Source organism: Trichosurus vulpecula, chromosome 3 (genome assembly GCF_011100635.1).
Source record: "Trichosurus vulpecula isolate mTriVul1 chromosome 3, mTriVul1.pri, whole genome shotgun sequence".
In the NCBI taxonomy this organism is placed as follows: domain Eukaryota; kingdom Metazoa; phylum Chordata; class Mammalia; order Diprotodontia; family Phalangeridae; genus Trichosurus; species Trichosurus vulpecula.
In genome coordinates this window covers 301,303,835-301,323,048 of record NC_050575.1, presented here as the reverse complement: position 1 = coordinate 301,323,048, position 19,214 = coordinate 301,303,835, and the positions used below count along the sequence as shown (strand labels likewise).

Below are 19,214 nucleotides of genomic sequence, written 5' to 3'. Positions count from 1 at the left end.
AGAATTTTATTTGGGGGTATAGCAAATAACTGAATCAAGGTCTTTTAAGGAGTTCTTGAACTTGGATGGGGGAAAATACCTCTTTATTTCAATCTTAATTGGTTTAGCTGTTAAATGGATAACTATTTCACTGTCATTGGTTTCCTTTGTAATCCTGTGTATTTTATTTTATACATTTAAAAACATTATTCTGAGAAGGGCTTGACCAGACTGCCAAAGGGATCCATGACACAAAAAATGATTAAGAAGTCCTGGACTAAATGATCTCTAAAGGGCCTTCTGGTTCTAACAGTCTATGCATCTCAGAACACAGCAGTATCCCCGAATCCAGATTTCTGCCTAAGGGCTGTGGATACATTTTAGGGGTGGGAAAAATGTACTCTAATACTAGCATTTCAGGTCACTGGCATATTCCATTTAGCTCTGAACACATTTCCCTTTGTTTGAAACAAGTCTAAGACTACCAAGGAAAGCTTATTACTGTAAATAGGTGACAAAAACACCTTCTAGTCAGAAACCAAACCATAGAGACCTCCCCTGGGTACAGAGTTGACAGTCAAAACAAGAGCCAACAGGGGATTAAAATGACTGTAGAAAGCCAGAATTAAGTTAAAACATATGCAATTAAGACATTGTCTTACTGCTCCAGAATTAATTTGGAATATAAAAATTAAATTGTTCAAAACTGTTACTGATTTTTATACAGTTGATTATTGAAAAAAATTAAAATATGTTAATGCATGCTAAGGGAACTTCATAAGTAAGCCTTCAAAATGGGTGATTACAGATAAATTTTGTTTCTTAGTGATCTAATGCACTATAAGGATAAATAATCCATAAGGGCATTCTCTCACTGTAGGCTTTTCTTGATTATGAAAAACACTGAAAACTTATTTTCAGTGGGGTTCTTAACCTTGTTGACAACGTGATGAAATGAATTTCTGCTTGAAATAAAAGGACTATTAAAAAAGACCCAAAACAAAACCCCACTAGAAAGAATAAACCTAGGAAGAAAAATAATCAGGTTTTAAGGGCCAAGCCCCATTTTTTTAAAACCAAAGCAAAATCACTTTTATAGACACATAACAAAAGAGATCTACAAGGAACTAGGCCAGTGGATAATTTTTCCATCAGTTATAAGAATACACCCACTTACCAACCATGGCGCTAACTTCCCCGGCCATCAGCGTTTCCACTGTCTCATTGTATAGGTTCACGTCAATGATACCTTTTCGAATAGTCTCTCCCACTTTTGCTCCTAACAATACTGAGCCCGTCGTTTCAAATATTGATGCCAAAATGCAAGCCTGCTTCAAGGTCACCACGCCAGAGCCCACAGCTGTGCCAAAGGAATTGGCCACATCATTTGCACCAACGGAAAATGCCAAGATAAAGGCTATGATAAAGCCCAAGATGACCATCCACAAGTAATCATCCATAGCCATTTTTGCAAGTGGACTGCAGGAGTTTTTCTTTTGTAGAAATACTTAAATAAACCAAGCTTGAGGTTTGTAAAAACCTTGTAAGGTAGAGTTCTTGTAAACAGAGATTTTGCTCTGGAAAGTGCTGGATAGTGTTAGAGCCTGAGCAAACTGCTAACTGCTGGTTCTCAAACTATTGTCTGTACAGTTTGTTTGGTTGTGTTCAGTCAGCAGTAAAACACATTCCATATTTTTCTCTGAGACTAGAAACGCTGTGATATCCCCTCCTGTAACAGAAAGAGAAGCAAAGAAATCAATTACCCTAAGCAACCTGTAACAATCCGTTCTTTCAGAAATAAATGTTTTAAGCCTACTAATGGGATCTAACTTGGCATGTGACACTTTGAACCATAGTGCAATTCAAGTAAGATTATAATTAGGTCAATGCAAAAAAACCCACTAGCTTCTAATGGGATCATCAATATCTAGATCATGCATTATTACCATATTTTGGAATGGGAAGTCTCAATGTGTCAAAGTTTTAATTTTACACTAATAAAAAATAAACATAAATTATCATTGTTCTGAGAAATGAATAACTATCTCCAAAAGACAAAAAGATAGATAAATCAGGACTTCAACTTAAGTATAATTTTGTAGAATGAGAATTCTCAACCGTTGTTCTAGAGCAAAAGTTGGCAATCTACAGCAGGGAGGGCCAAACATGGACCTCTACCCACAAGCAATAAAATTTTAAAATGTAAAAACTATCCTTAGCTTACGGGCCGTATGAAAACAGACAGCAGGCCTGCCAATGCCTGTTCAAGGGCATTACTGATCACCACCTGTTAGCATATATATGCATAGTATATAGATGTAGGTATGTATATGAGATATGACTTATGCTATCAGTCTCATTACATTTTAAATCTTCCTTATAGATAGATCGACACACACGCACACACATACACACACACACACATATATATATATATACACACATAAACAAATATATGTGTATATATATATATTTTTTGCTATGCAGTGGGAAGATGAGGAAAGGAGTATATTGTAAAATTAAAAGAATAACAATATAATTATAAATAATTCAAACAAAGATTTATTTATTTACTCATCTATTTATCTATTCATTCGTTTATTTATTGGTTACTGGATGAACAAGGACCAGATTTAAATTTTGGGCAGTATGTTATAGTGTGTTATAGAGTATTTTGATAAATGGTCAAAAGATATGAACAGATAATTTTCAAAAGAAGAAATCAAAGCTATCTATTGCCATATGAAAAATGAGAAATGCAAATTAAGACAAGTCTGAGGTCAGATTGGCTAATATGACAGAAAAGAAAAACAGCAAATGTCAGAGGGGATGCATAAAAATTGGGACACTAATGAACTGTTGGTGGAGCTGTGAACTGATCCAACTATTCTGGAGAGTACTCAAAAATTTTTTAAAATGAATGTTAAAAACTGTTTTTACATGTAATTGAGAAGAAATAAAATAAAAACATTCTTTAAAAAATAAGAGTGTTACAGTTTAGAGCGCTGTAATTGCAGGGAGAAGACTCAGATTTGAGTCCCAGCTTGCTGGGTGTTAACTGTGCAACCATGGGCAAACCATTACAGTTTTCTGAATGGAAGTTTCCCCATCTGCACAATGAGGACAATAATATATACCTTACCTATCTCATATAGTTTCTGTGACGGTCCAATGAAATAATGTGTATGAAAAATTTTGTAAATTCTAAAATCTATACAAATGTAAGTTTTTAACAATCTGTGTATTCTCTGTATTGTACTTAGCAAAGAGCCGTATGTGTATACAGTATCATATAACAATGATGATGACAGCTAGCATATTTACACAGTGATTTAAGGTTTGCAAAGAGCTTTAAAATATTATTTCATTTTTTATCTTCACAACAAAACTAGGAAGCAGGTGATGAGGAAACTGAAGCAGAGAGAAGACAAATGACAAACAAATATATGTTCTTTCACTTATTTGGCAAACGTTTGTGGAGTAACTACTCCATGCAAGGCACCATACTTGGGACTGTGGGGATATAAGGAAGTAGAAGATGGACGTAATGTTATTGTTGATAAACATTTTCATTCCAATTCTGCTGGTCCTAAAATTTTTCTAATTTTTACAGAATCTTAAAGTAGGCAGAGACCTCAAAGGCCGACCCATATCCCTTCTAGAACATGTGAACAAGTCGGGCCAGGCAGCCTTTACTAGAACACCTGGTGAAGAGAAAAATCAACACTTTTACTTCCTGAAGTAGTCTACGCCACTTTGGGAGAATGCTAATTGTTAGAAAAGGTTTTCTTCCTATCAAACCAAAAAGGCTGCTTATATGCAACAACTTCTCTTAATTCTGACCCCTGTGGGGAAGGAAAAAAAAGACTAATTCCCATCTTCCACAATATGGGCTTCAAATGTCAGAATACATTCAAAGTCGGTTATTATGTGCCTGGTAAGTCTTCCTTAGAAGACAGCTAGATGGCCCAGTGGATAGAGCGCTGGGCCTGTAGTCAAGAAGAACTAAATACAAATCTGACCTCAAACACTAGTTGTGTGACCCTGGGCAAGTCGCTTCACCTCTGTTTGCCTTCTCTACTGGAGAAGGAAATGGCAAACCACTCTGGTATCTTTGCCAAGAAAACCTCATGGACAGTAAGGTCTACGGGGTAACAAAGAGTCGGACACAACAAGTCTTTTCTAGGCTAATTATTCCTGTTACTTTCAGTGAGACTCACATGGCACCATCCTGTTTGCCCTCCTCCAGATGTTCTCAATCTTATCCATGTCATTCCTAAAATGTATCTCTTAAACCCGAACATATTCCAAATGTAATCTAAGGGCAGAATACAGTGGAACGATCACTTTCCTGGTTCTAGACACTCTCTTAGTGAAACCAGAGATAACATTTGCTTTTTTGGCTGCCATAGCAACCCACTGAATTTCTCATCCACTAAAACCCCTACAGGGTTTTTTCAGGCAAACTGCTATCTAGTTATGCCTTCTCCATATTGTACTTAGTAAATTGATTTTTTGAGCCCAAACTTTATATTTATCCCTACTCAATTTCATTTTATTGAAGACTGCTCAATGTTCTAGCCTATGGAGATGTTTTTGGATATAACTTAGTAATCCAATGTATTGGATTTAACCTTCCCAGCTTTGTGTTACCTGCAGATCTGATAACTGTGACAAGTGGTACCTTTATTCAAGTCACTGGTCAAATGCTAAATACAATGACATCAGGGACTATGTCTTATTGATACTTAATATCTCATCCAGGACTTCAAATATAATAACTATCTATTCAACAAACATCACACACCTCTCATGATAGCGGCGGGCAGATCCCAGGGGGAGAATTTACAGGATAACATGGATGACATTCACACATGGTGGAAAGGTGTGGATGAGTTATGATCTTAATCCTTGAAGAACTGTGGTATTATCTAATCATGGCTTAGAGTGTTAAACCTTTGGGAAATATTTACAGGTAAAAATGGCTGGGTCAGAAAGTCTGCTTCACTACCTTTTCCCTTTCTCCAGACCACCTGAAGCAGGCCCACTTCCAGAAGATTGGCCCACTGGTGATGCTAGTGCTAATGACTCACTACCTACCACTCCCAACATTCACAAATGTGTGTACATGCACACACACCCACGGCAGCAAAAAGGATTCTGTGATAACTGACATTCATTTAAAGCTCATTCATTCAAGTCTGATGAGACACTTGATATACATGATCTCATTTCATTGCCAACCTCTGTTGCTCTGCAGGTTTTTTACCTTAGCCCACCCAGGCCAAATACTACTCATCCTCATTCGTATCCTCTAGGACTGGGTGGAAAAGGCATCCAAGTTCCTTTTGTTTTTTTGAGGGGGGACGGCAGGGCAAGTGGGGCTAAGTGACTTGCCCAAGGTCACACAGCTAGTAAGTGTGTCACGTGTCTGAGGCTGGATTTGAACTCAGGTCCTCCAGACTCCAGGGCCAGTGCTCTACTCACTGCACCACCTAGCTGCCCCCTCCAATTCAATTTCTATTGCTCTCATTTTTAGGTGGAAGTAAAAAGATAATGACGCTTCATTTCATCTTCTCTGTAGCATATGATACAGTCTATTTCCCCCTCGGCTATGGATGCGTGAGCTAGAATATCTTTCTCCCAGACAAGAAGACTTCTTCCTTGCTTTCCTTGTTTGATCTTATCTAAAAAACAACATACAAGATTTCTGCTTGGCAACAGTAGCTAACTAATGCAGAAGGTATTGTTTAATGTGCTTTATGATTCGGGATACTGATCTGAATATACTGAGTTGGAATTAATGGCACTCTTCATTATTTCACTAAAAATGTCACTTTCAAATACTTGAAAATACAGATAGTCCTGAAACCTGCCTCGAACACCTTCAAACAGCATACACACACACACACACACACACACACACACACACACACACACGTGCAGTATGTACACAGTTTTGTTTTAAATCACAAGCGATGCCAGGGATGGCAGGTCTATGGAGAGAAGGCCACAATCCTGGAGAGAGGCAGAGCAGAAAAACTGAAAAACAGACCAGAGGGAGAAGTAAATAGAGCCAAGAATGAAATACGGTTAAGGGAGTTACAGGGAGACAGGAGAATGCTACCTCTGATACTCAGTTTCCTCATCTACAAAACAGGGACGATACAGAGTACCTATCTCAAAGGGGAGGGCTCAGAGGAGGTGAGATGTGTAAAAAAGTCCTTTGCAAACCTGAAAGCATTATATAAATATCAATTATTGCTACTGCTGGAGAAGAGAATCAGAAGTGAGGCTGAAGCTCTGAACAGTATAGATGAAAGATCGGCACAAAGGATGAAATGCAAAGGAATTTTCATTCATTCAGTCCCCTATAAGTTGGAAAAGAAGTGCTGAGAGCAGTTTTCCAAGTCCAGGGCAAAGCCTGAACTGTATCATACAGGGTGTACTTTCTAATGTTCCACCCACCTCTACAGCAGAAGAGCTATTTGATATTTTCAAAGGGATGCTTCTCAGATTAGATCTGTCTCACAGCCCTAAACCTTCTAATTCTCTTCAGTGGCTTCCCCTCCTCTAGATCACATGTTCCTTGTTCCTCCCAAAACAGTAGGTCACGTTTAGCCTGTAAGATGAACTGTGAGGTTTATTTTTGGTTAAGGACTGATATAGAAGTTAGGGGGCAGCCCCACTTCTTTGCAGAGGTGAGAGTCCATGGGTATGGCGCATTCCATACGTCGAATTTTTTTTCAATTTATGATCAGTTTTACTAAACTTTTTTTCGTTTCTTCTTTTAAAATTTTTCTTTTTATATTCTTGTATGTCTCTCTGGGAGGAGTGAGGGGGAGAAATATAGGGGAATTCTGGGTGATATAAAAGCAAAATATAGCAATCAAAATCTATTTTTAAAAAGGAAGCAGGAACTATTTGAGTAAAAAGAGGTCATCCTACAGTGGGGGTTGGAGAGAGAGAGAGACAGAGAGAGAGAGAGACAGAGAGAGAGAGAGACAGAGACACAGAGACACAGAGACACAGAGAGAATAGAACAACTATCATAAGTGGACAGTAGTTTTTTTGTGCTCTCCTCTAACAGGCAATGTTGTGGATGGCAAACCTGTATGTATTTTTTTCCCCTTCTCTAATGACCTCTTCCAATGCCTCATTGTGCTGTGGAAGTGACCCAAGGTTCTCAACGCTACATCTATGAAGACACAGCACTGACAAACTCCACCAGGCAGGAAAGAATGTGAGTAGGGGCCTCCCAACAGATTAGATTACTGACATCCAAGGACCAACCTTGCTAAAGGAAGGGAGGATCATTACCAAAAAATTGACCACCAGGGGGTGTTTTTTTTAATTTTTGTTTTGTTTTGTTTTTTTTGGCAACTCATGAAGATGTCTACTAAGGCACAGAAGAGTAGTGACCTGTATCACTGGAGGAAGTACTCATGCGGATGAAATTACTGTTTTTGCACTAGAATAACAGCTAACATTTATGTAAAACTTTAAGGTTTGCAAAGAACATTGTCTCATTTGATCCTTATGACAGTCTTAGGACGTAGGTAATAGAGTTATTACAGAAGAGGAAAACGAAGCTCACGTAGGTTTAAAGATTTGCTCATGGTCACACATATTAAGTATTGGGGAAGAATCTGACTTAATGATTCCAGGTCCAGTGCTTTTCCCCCTATAATAAGCTGAACTAGTATAATTTAAAAGATATTTTCCTTTCCTAAAATGCCAGCTTGGCCCCCAAGAAAGGCCTGGGAAGAAATTATATAGTTATGAAATACAAAAAAAGTTATACAACTATGCAAAAATAAAATACTCCCACTGAAACTACATTGTAATATGACCAAATTTAACTCTCCAAGCTATATTTCAGCAGAGGGAAAAACAATAAACACTTATTACATCCCTAACCGTGTGCAGGGGCTGATACTTGAAGGAAAGATAAAATTTACCTAAGATATGCTCCTTTCCTTCATCAAGTTATCTAGAAGAATCTAGAAGGGAGATAGGGCATAAACACAGGTAAGTATAATACAAAATTTTAATTGGTCAGTGAATTAGAGAAATGCAAAGCAAAGTGTCAGGTTCTTGTAAGAAAGGTAATATCACAAATGAGGAGAAAAATATTATGGAAGACTTTGTGCAGGTGGCATTTGAATTGGGCTTAGAATGAAGGAAAGAAGGAAAGGAAAAGAAGGAAAGAAGGAAGAAAGGAAGGAAAAGGGCACTTATTAATCACCTATTATGTGCCAGGAACTGTGCTAAGCATTTTATGAATAGTATCTCATTTGGACCTCACAACAGCCCTGGGAGGGTGGGTGGTATTATTATCCCCATTTTACAGCTGAAGAAACTGAGGCAGAGTGACTTGTCAGGGTCAGATAGCTAGTAACATCACATCTGAACTCAGGTCCTCCTGACTTCAGGCCCACTGCTCTATCCCCTGTACCACCTAGCTGCTTCCAGGATGGGTAAGACTTTATCAATTTGTCCAATTTTAGATTTATCCCTTTGCTTATCTTTCTGATAAATATTACCAAATCTGGGAGCGGGACATTAACGTCTCTTGTGATTACTGTGTTACTATGTATTCTTTGTAATTCAATTAATTTTTCTCTTCATGAATTTAGAAGCTATGATGGCAATTGGAGCTATGCCTACCAAATGCAAACCAGCTGCCCATGAACAGCTGCCCACAGGGCACGCAAGCCAGCCTAGCTGAAGAAGCAAGGCACCCAGAAGGGGAAAGAGAAGGCAGCAACTGCCGGGCAAGTCAAACCATCACTACCTTGACCAGCGCCTCCCCTCAGACCCTGAACCTATGAGACATGGGAACAGCAGTCCCTCCTAGCCCAAAACCACCACATCTGCTTCCTGTCCATCTCCTGCAGCCATCCTCAAGGGAAGAAATCATGGTGGAGAGGGGGCCCACCTCCCTCCTGACCACCACCAACAACTGCTGACCAACTTCAATTAAGAGGTAGAGAAGCCCAAGAGGCCCGGGAATGGAAGCACCCCCAAGACCGCTAAACCTCCTTTAACTCTAGTCCTCAAAGCTACCATCTGGGGAGACCACTTCTACGGAGAAGCGGCGAGCCTTCCCCACCAACTACCACCCAAAGGGCAGGAAAGCTAGTCTAACCGAAGCAACAAGCCCCTCGAGGGAAAGACAGGAGGCAACAGACGGGACCACCCCTGGGGCTTTGACTACCATATCGCCTCAGAGCCCAACGGTAACATCCCAGGACCCTGAACCCAGGAGCCTTAGCAACAGCGATGCTTCCAGCCCCGTGCCCTCAGCCGTCATCCTGGGAAGCCACCCCTGCTCCCGTGGGTGCCAGAGCCACAGCCACTGAAGACCTCAAATGGTGCAACATCAGAAACTGACATGATTTCAACAATGAAAAGGACATTAAATTAGAGATGGTACCACACGATGAGGCTACGGTTCTGAGGAGCACGGGACCTTCCTATCTGACTGGCAGCTGGATTCTCTACCCCAGTATGCCCTGAACTCCTTGAGCCGCTTTTACATTTATATTCCCAGCACTTAGCACAGTGCTTTGTACACGATGTTTCATACACGTTTTTTTCATTCATTCATATAAATGTATTAATGATGGTGATTTGCTGTCTATGGCTTCTTTTAGCACAATGTGATTTCCTTGTTTGTAATACCGACAGTGTAAATTTTGCTTTTTGCTTGTCTGACAGTGTGACTGCAATTACTGCTTTTTTTGATTCACCGGAGACACGGTAAATTTTATTCCGGCCTAAGAGATGTGAAGAAATTCATTAGGCAAAGGGCAGGAGGACATCAGAAGCCTAAGTAGGAAGGGATGGCAAGACGACAGTACTGAGATTGTTCGGGTGACACGGAGTACTCCAATTTTGCTGAAACATAAAGTATATTAAATAGATTAATGTAGATGAGGCTGGAAAGGTAGGGGAGCATCAGATCATGAAAGACTTGAATGCTGGGCAAAGAAGTCTGAATTTTACTTGATAGGCAACAGGGATCCTATCAAGACTTTTGAGCAAGGAAGGAATGTGAATTAGGTTTATGCATAAAGCTAAAACTATCATCTATGCAACGTACGGCCTGTAGGGGAAAGAGAGTAGAATTGGGAAGATGTTTTAGTGGGTTATTTGGATAGCTCATATGGAAATCAATGAGGGTGCTGGTGATGGAGGAAAAGAAGAGAGGACGGATAGAAAGGTTGTCACAGAGGTGGAGCCATGAGAATGTGATAAGTAACTGGCTATGAGAAGGAATAAAGAAGACTCAAAGATAACACCAAGATGGCAGGCTCCTTGAAAACAGAGACAAAATATGTTCTTCTGTTTGTATCCCTAGCACCCAGGGGTCTACTGAATGGGAAGACTGCGTGAATGGCAATGGTAAACAGTGAAGTCACAAGGAGAAGTAGGACTGGGGAAAAGTTCATGAGCTTTGTTTGGCCCGTGCAGAGTTTAAGGTGTCATAGCAGGAACCGAACAGGCAGCTAGGGATGCTAAGAAGGGATGATGGCCTTCTCTTCTGGGCCTTCAGAGTAGAGAGTAGGTGATAAAGAGGAGAGTTTTAAGGAAGCTCTGACAGCTTGAGCCGCATGGCATCAAACTTTTCAGTGACGTGGTAGGCTAAGTGGTCTAGCGCACTTAAGGATTTGAAAAGAGGAAAACATTTGGAGCAGCCACTGTGGGGGATGAGATAAGTAGTCAGTCATTTAAAACTGCTGCAGAGCAGGGAGGGCCCAGATGCACCATCTTTAGACTGCTGATGGTTCATGCAGAGAGTCAAGAGAGAAGGAAAAACACTTCTGGTTATTAAAAGTTTACTGCAGGGTCCCAGAGGTGGGGAAAGTGGGCATCGCTGTGCCCTGGCCAGTGGCGAGAGAGACAATGCTCTTTCCTCCACAGATCAGCAGGCTGAAATCACTTCAGAGAAGATGTTTTGCATTTTGGCCGGAGTGACAGAAATTGACTTTCACAAAGATCCCATTCCGAAGTGTCATTATAAAATCCTGGTAACGGGAGGTGGGGCACAAAGTTTCAAAGGCTCTACCAAGCTGGAGAGGCAAGCTGCTGCTCAATTATTAAAACACAAGTTTCATGGGGATCCAGGTAAAGAAAGCTTGAAGACAATGAATGCTTACAGTACAATAAAATGGTCATCCTCATATTCAATAATTTTAACTCCAGAAAGCAGGCTCAGTCTATTGCTACGACCGTACCTCTCACGGTAGTTACCTTACCTGGTGCCTAAAGGAGTACCATGTTCCTTTTTATTTGTGCCAGATTATCTTTTCAAGCTTCAAACAGACTCTATAGGTCTAGTATTCCAAAATCTGGCAAACAAGAATGGTAACTAATGCTCATCTATTTAATTTCATAGATATATGTTCTCAACTTTTCTTTCCTGTAGTCCCCATTTGTTAGTCTGTTGGTATAAAGATTCTATACCGTTGTTCATTTTAGTTATTCTTATTTTTTAAATAATATTTTACTTTTCCCTCAATTACACGTAAAGACAATTTTTAACATTTAGTGGTTCATATTTTTTAAAAAAATAGCTAGCATTTATACAATGCTTGGAGATTTGCAAAGCATTTTACAAATGTTACCTCGCTGTATCCTCCAATACTCCTGGGAGGCAGGTGTCATTACCCTCATTTTACAAAGGAGAGATTGCTCACATAGGGATATTAAATATGAAGCCTTGATTCTAAACGCGTGTCATTCTGAGCTCATCTGCCTTACATATGACAAAAATATCTTGTGCTTCCCTTTAAGTTGACAGAGAAATTCTTTTCTGCACAATGACAATTGTTATGATGTATACTCCTTAAGGCTTTTGTGTTATTCTAAAAACAGATCAGTCATACTGGAACCAAAAATTAGACTGTAATTTTAAAGGCTAAAAAGGACCCAGTACTCATATTTTTATGGAGATAACTGACAAGATAGATTTTCAGGTTCCAATTCAAATTAAGTTATCTAATTACAGGAGTGAAACTTGAATGGAATTTAACAAGGAAATACAAAAAGTACAGATCCCAATGCCATATTTTGTAAATGAAAACTAATTTTAGAGTTAGAAATCACATCTTCTACTGATAAAATATTGGATAAGAAGGTACTTATCTACAGATAATAGCAGAGTAAGTGTTTTTTACCCAAAAAGAAGAAAAATGAAAAATATTAGCAGTTCCTTGCCTCTTACAAGCAAATAAATACATCTGGTATAAACAACACACAAAAAAATGAATGGAGAGATTAAGGCACAGAGATTAAATGACTTGCCCAGGGTCATAGTGCTAGTAACTATTTGAGGCTGGACTCTGAACATGGATCTTCCTGATTCCAGGTCCAAGTTCTATCTATTAGGCCACCCAGCTGCTCTGGACCGTCTTCATTTCCATGATGTTTTTCCCAAGCTTTAGCTTCAATATTCTATGTTCAGATGGACCACAACTGTGTAACAGAATGATAATATTTTGTTCGCAATACCCTTCCAAGTCTTTTATACTTGGCATATTCCAAGTATGAATATTACTTGGATAACTCCAAGTATTTTAGGGTCTATAAGAAACAACACACAACAAAATCAAAGAGTAGTGGAATTTTAAAGATTAAAGGAAGTTCAGAAGCCATCTAAATCTAACTCTCATTTTAAAGACTAGGAAACTGTAGCCCAGAGAGATTAAAACCATTACTAATTGCTTCATAAATCTGTGAGGCAGCTCATCACATAATGAGTATAATTTAAATTATTTTTTCCCAAAAATGTATTACCTAGTTATAGAAAAAAAAACTAACATGATGCTAGGAAGCATGAAAAAAAAATACATGTAGAAACCATTAAGTTAATATTGATGGTAGCTTTAAGAATATTGTTTCCCTAACAGTTTCCCTAACCCTGTAGTCTTGCCCTCTGCTGCAGTGAGGAGTGAGAAACCCATCAACATTAGGGATTCCTATCTGATGGTGGTCCTCAGCAAACTGCTACACCGAGAAAAGGAAAAGGGCCAGTGTAGTTCAACAGAATAAACACTAGATTTGGACTCAGAGGTTTTGAATTTTGGATTTGCTCCCTGCCTGACCTTTGGAGTCATCTCACCCCTGAGCCTGTTTGGAGTTCAACTAGATAAACTCTAAGGTCCCTTCCAGCTCTAAATCCCACGATGCTATGATTAAATACGGCAAAATGGAAGGAGTTCAAATGATTTAACCCAAAGAAGAGAGGAAACAGAGGTGAAAAGTGAAAAGCTAAGTTCTGAAAGGCTTTCGCTCAACATAAAGAACAGTCTATCAATAGACTGGCCTGCCTTAGGAGGTAGTGACCTCTTCCCTGTGGGAGGTATTAGAGCCCAAGGCTGGAGGAGCATCTCTTAGGAGGATTATAAAAGCATCATCCGCATCCTGTGTGAAGCAGGATTAGACGACCTTTAAGGTTCTCCTTTCCACCTCCCTAAGGAGGGTCATCATCTCTCCTAAGAATCTTTTGCAAGGAAAAAAAAATTACACCTTAGCTAAAGTAGTTAAGTATTTTCTCCCCCTATGTGTTACTGTACCTAGGAGTGAACTCCTAAAGGATAGCCATGAAACCAAGTAGAGACAACTATCTTGCACAACTGCTTCTGGGTAGGAGCTTTGAATAGATCTCAGGAAGTTTCTTTGCATTTTTGTATTTCTGGTTTGCATTTCTGCTGCAAACAAATATAATAATGTTATTCTGTTTTCACTTTCCAGATTGATATTTCCTCAAATTACTGGTTATATCTTTTTTCTTAAATGGGTGAAGACTTTCCTTGAGCCAGTCACTTTACACATAAAACACATTTCTAGTGCCCAACACTGTGACAAAACTCTGACGGTAGGTACACTGTCTCCTCAGATTACTTGTCCTAATCCCATGCTCTGGATGTTGGGCTGTTAGGCTTAGTTCCAAGAGCTATATTGGGGAAATACTTTGGTCTCAGCCACTATTTTAAAAAGGAACTGTTCTGTACATAAATAGATATCTTTATCCTCACCTGCCTCTTTCTTTGCTAACTATAATGAACCCCCGCCCCCCAAATCTGAACATAATAATATCATTAATATAAGTGGAAAACTTGCCAGATGAAGGTTTTTATCTTAACCATTTTTTATGCTTTGCTATCAAATACTGTATTTTCTTGTCCTCATTCCATGAATTCTTAAGCTGCTGTTTTTAGGCAATGGCCCAAACGAGACAGAGAAGAAATAATTATTAAATTGACTTGGCCAGCCTCTTTCTTCTTGCTATATGAGACTATCTGTTCGAGTCTATTAAGAACTGGACCAGAAGTCAAGAAATTAGACTTACCTTTGTCAATGATCTACCAAATCAACAATATAGAATTAATTTTTTATCTGTGGAAGCACTAATGTTTTCACCTGATTGTAAAAATTTCAACATGACAGTTTCCTCCGCTCCCATTTTCAGCCTCCACCCTCGCCATTTCCATCCCTACCACTGTTCCTCTTTCACTACAATGAGAGACTAAAAACTTCTGTTTACGGTCTTATCTCACAAAGTTTTGTGAAAGTCTAACCAAATTGGTATATCAAATATTATTGGATTTTTTTAATCCACTCGGAATTTTTCTGGGCTCCAGGAAAATTTAATGGCTATGATAAATGATCTTGGATGAATTATTTGACCATTTGGAAATAAAAATCTAAAAACCAACCAAACAAAAACTTCTCTGTTATCTATTTCCTGGAGATTTTATAATGGTGAAATAGTTTACTTAACTTGCTTTGATTTTTTTGGGGTGTATTTTATAAATATTTGTGTGTGTGTGTGTGTGTGTGTGTGTGTGTGTGTGTGGTTGTATTGGCAACCATTTTTGGTTGCCCTCCTAATACAGTGGTATGTGTTTGTCTTAAAACTGTGGTATTATTCTGCCATGGCAAGAAATTGGTGCTTTCTCATACAATGGAACCAATTATTAAATGTAGTCTGTCAGCAACCCTAATCCTCCTTGTGGATAGAGGTTTGGGGAGCAAGTAGAAGAATAAATCACAGAACACAAGCATTGGAGGGAACCCTCCAGGCCAGCTCTAGCTCAACTCATACCAGTACAAGAATCCCTTGTAAAATATATGGAACAAATGGTCACCCAGACTTTCCTTAAAGACTTCCAATTGGGGGTAACGCATAACTTCCCAAATAGCTCCAACTGTTAAGATGTTCATCCCTATATCAAGTCCAAATATGCCTCTTTGCAATTCCCACCCATAGTTTTGCCCACTCGGGCCAAGCAAAACAAACTGAATCTTTCCTCTATACAACAGTCTTTCAAACTTGAAATCAAACTATAAAATAGTTATAAGAGAATGATGGGTTATACCTTTCCCAACTGTTGTAACCGGCTACAGAACATAAATTATAATAAAAGACAAAATAGGGGATTTTGATTACCGGAGAGGGGGAAGTTTTTGCCCACACACAAAAGTCAACACAGCTAAAACAGTTTAATGAAAACCACTGCCTGCTTACCCACCCCCTTCAGAATACAATACTGTTTAAATAACTTACTTGCAAGTGTCTGTCTTAAGAGGCTGTAAAATATCCGAACTTTGGACCTGCTTAATTATGAGCTTCTTCTGGCACAGGGAATCACTCTTCAATCATTTCTCTTCAGGTAAAACCTTTGTATCTTTTTAATCATCATAAGCTCGTCTCCCCGAGCCTGGAGATGCCATAACCTAGTAGTTAAGAGGAACACAGAAAAGAAATCAATAGAAGTAAAGACAGCAAGAATTAAAGATGAGAACAAGAGAGGCAGAGCTGGAGGACACAGTCTACACTTTTTTCCTGCCCAGAAGGGTATCAGATTCCAGCTAGGGGCAATACCCCCCGCCTAGGCACACAAGCACAGGCCACTCTGAGACAGCAAGCTGGTTCGGACGGTGACAGCACATCCCAGCAATTCTCTCTCTCCTCCTCCAGCTGCCATTTCAATTTCAAATCAAAGCCTACAGCATGAGTCCTTGTTTTTAAAATTATTATAAAAGATGATATCATCTCCTAAGCCCTTACCCCACTGCGCTAACACCACTCACAACACACTTTTAACTTTTCTAATCCGTAGTGAAAGATGATAAAACAAAGCAGACCCACTTAATCCAAAGTCCTAATCTCAGGGCCATTTTTTTCTCATGATATTTTTCTCCCCTTTCTTCTATCTTAATTCTATACTATCTGAAAATGTTTCTTTCTGCTCGTATACCTTTAAGAGAAAAAGTGAATAGGCATGTTTCTTTTTCAATTTAGGAGGGAAGGGAATTAAAAAAATTCAACTGGCAAAGAATTTTAATTCACTCAGTTTTAATCACTCTAATTATTCCCTCTAGATGTGGCATTCAATATGTCTGTGTTCACGCTGGGACCATGGAAGTTTTTTGATTAAACTAAGTTGAAAGAGCTTGGCTGAGGGGACAGGCTGAGGTAGCCACCATAGTCTCACTAGGAGCACCGCCAGGTCAGGGGTCTTTTATGTCAAAGGCTTGAGATGCATATTTCCCCACCAGGGAACAGGGAAATTAACCTGTTGAGAGTATCTCTGAACTTCCACATGGGGTAAGAATAACTACATCCAGATGTTGCTCACCTGGCACAAGACAAAAGAGAGGAAAGCAAAACCCTCTGGAACTTTCTATCCTATATTTTACAGGCTAAAGAGGAGAGACAAAGAGGAAAGGGAGGAGAAACAGATGAGGTAAGGGCTTGGGAGACTGACAGGTGGCAAGATGAAAAGGACGGTGGGAAAACCAGCCTCCTACTAGAGGTGCCAAAACTCCCCGTGTCCTCCTTGATGAAGCCCAGCTTCCAACCCAAGCAAGGAAGCTACTCCGACACAGCCAGGTAATTCAAAATGTGCCAGCCCAATCAATACGGGATGTTCCTCTTGTTCCTGAAAGCCACCACCATAGCTAATAATCAAGTTATGAGGTATCGGTGCTTGTTTTTGAGTCAATATAAAAAGTCAACTTCATACGTTCCCTGAGTGAATCTGAGGACAACAGTACTTGAACCAAGGTCAAGCTCAGAAACAAACTGCCTACAGAGACCCTTCAAATACTCATCCAGCCGGGCACATGCTTCATGGGAACAAAGCAGGCTAACAGACAGGACTTTCTGCACAGGTTTCTCTTAAGTCAACTGCCATCAGCACAAACAACATCCACCCAAAATAACCCTCCCGATTGGCGGCTGAGAAGTCTTTTTGACAGCAATGACTGAAAGAATTTATGGGACGAGTAAACTCTCACGCTTTCAGGTCGTATCATTTCTAGTAAACACTGGTGTCGTACACTTTGATACGACAGAGACTGGTGCCTTAGAAATACTAGCTTGACGGCCTGATGTTTTCATCCTTCATCGCTGATACTCCATGAATATTCTCTTCATGTCTCAATCTCATGAGATTAGAACACAGAAAGTACTTGGAACCAATTCTGGATCTGGAAGCATGATCCTTTGTGGGATTTAAAATGATTAGACATAATGTCAAAATCAGTGCTTTAATCAGTTAAAATTTTTTTTTAAATTCTAAACTTCAACACTAAATGAAACTGGCATTTCCATATTAACAAAAAATGAGGAATGCTTCATGAATTTACATGTTATCCTTACACAGGGGCTGTGCTATTTTCTGTGTCATTCCACTTTTGGTATATGTGCTGCTGAAGTGAGCACTTTAATTGTTTTTTTAAAAATATGCTGGATTCCCCCTCTTCCTTTGCCAATTATGGGCACATTTGCCAGCCTCTTCTCCTTCTACTATCCAAAAACTATTGGGTCTGACACGCGGCCTAATTTAGCACCGGATCAGAGGAGGTTTGGCATACGGGACAGCAGTCAAAATGGACCCTTGTAAGGTGCCGCTCACATCCTAAAGTGCAGCTTTATCCCTAACTGGTACAATGTCCTCTTTCTTGAGGCAGCTAAAAGGCCCAATGGATGGAGCACTAGGCCTGGAGTCAGGAAAACCTGAGTTCAAATCCAGCCTCAGACACTTACTAGCTGTGTGACCCTGGGCAAGTCACTTCACCCTATTTCAGTTCCCTCATCTGCAAAATGAGCTTGAGAAGGAAACAGAAAACCACTTCAGTACCTTGTCTAAGAAAACCTCAAATTGGTTCACATGACATGGGTTCAGTCAGACATGACTGAAAAATGAAGGAACGACAACCACGACCACCTTTTCCTTGGGCCCTGGAGATGTTGCCACAACTGCTGCCAACAAGGGAGCTGGGATGCTGCTGCTAAGCTAGATCCCAAAGTGACAGACCAAAAGCGTCCATGGTACTTCCAAGGCCTTTCTGGGGAAGACTTTAAGGCTAAGCCTGGTTCCATCAGACTCGACGCTGCGCCATCTAAGAAGAGACAACACGAAAAGTGCGGTGTGCAAACTTTAAAGCCCAACAGAGATGACTACCAGGATTGTTGTTGAAGCCAAGAGAGGTGGGTTCGAATCATTGCTCTGACACTAAAGACTTGCCCTCTTTGCACCTGAGTTTTCTCATCCGATGAGAAGACGTGGATAGATTTTGACCTGTAGCATAGCTATCTTTACCTAACATGATAATCCCTTCTCCCAAACCCTGCCTCTTCCATATTCACTGGCACTGGCACGGGCACCCTTGTCCTTCCAGTCTCCCCCAACCTTGCTGTCACCTTAGGCTCCTCACTCTCTCTAACCGCCCCCTCCCCATCCAGTCATTGGCCAAATCTTGTTGGTTCTACCTCCACACCTCTGAGTCATGGCCCCTTCTCTCTGGTCATACCAACTCTACTTAGTGCAGATCCTCATCAGCTCTCATCTGCGTCATGACTACCCGTCTCCCTGCCTCAGGCCTCTCCCCTCCGCAAGCCAGCTTCCCCTCAGGGGCCAAAGTGATCCCCATGAAAGCCAGTTTGGAGCATATGGCTCCCCTGCTCAAACTCCAGTGGCTCCCCACTGGCCCTAGGATTCAACACTATTCCATCCTTTTAATATTTCTATGTTTACGTAAGTTTCATAATGCTCACAATTGTTAGTATAACAGAATATGTATGTTTATAAGTAAGTATATATACATATATACACACATAGGGAGTATGTGTTTGTGTTCAAATTTTTTTAATTTTTATTTTATTTTTCTCTAATAAGGGAAGTGAGTTTTAAAAAAGTCTGGAGGTCATTTCTCTA

The 19,214-nt window shown here is 39.9% G+C and overlaps 1 protein-coding gene and 1 non-coding gene across 6 annotated transcripts in view; both read right to left on the bottom strand.

The window, feature by feature from the left end:
- SLC20A2 (solute carrier family 20 member 2) overlaps positions 1–19,214 on the bottom strand; it is a 118,983-nt gene that overhangs the window by 47,515 nt on the left and 52,254 nt on the right. For 4 of the 5 annotated variants that reach the window (XM_036749308.1, XM_036749306.1, XM_036749307.1 and 1 more), the window contains exons 2-3: positions 15,557–15,726; positions 1,157–1,708 (exon numbers count right to left, since the gene is read on the bottom strand). In XM_036749308.1, coding sequence (XP_036605203.1) covers positions 1,157–1,445 — 289 coding nt within the window. In that variant the 5' untranslated portion in view covers positions 1,446–1,708; positions 15,557–15,726. The remainder of the gene's footprint in view (positions 1–1,156; positions 1,709–15,556; positions 15,727–19,214) is intronic. The other variant, XM_036749309.1, reaches the window with a different exon arrangement.
- LOC118845132 lies at positions 17,616–17,719 on the bottom strand. Its single transcript, XR_005010015.1, has one exon. It is a non-coding gene; the product is annotated as a U6 spliceosomal RNA (small nuclear RNA).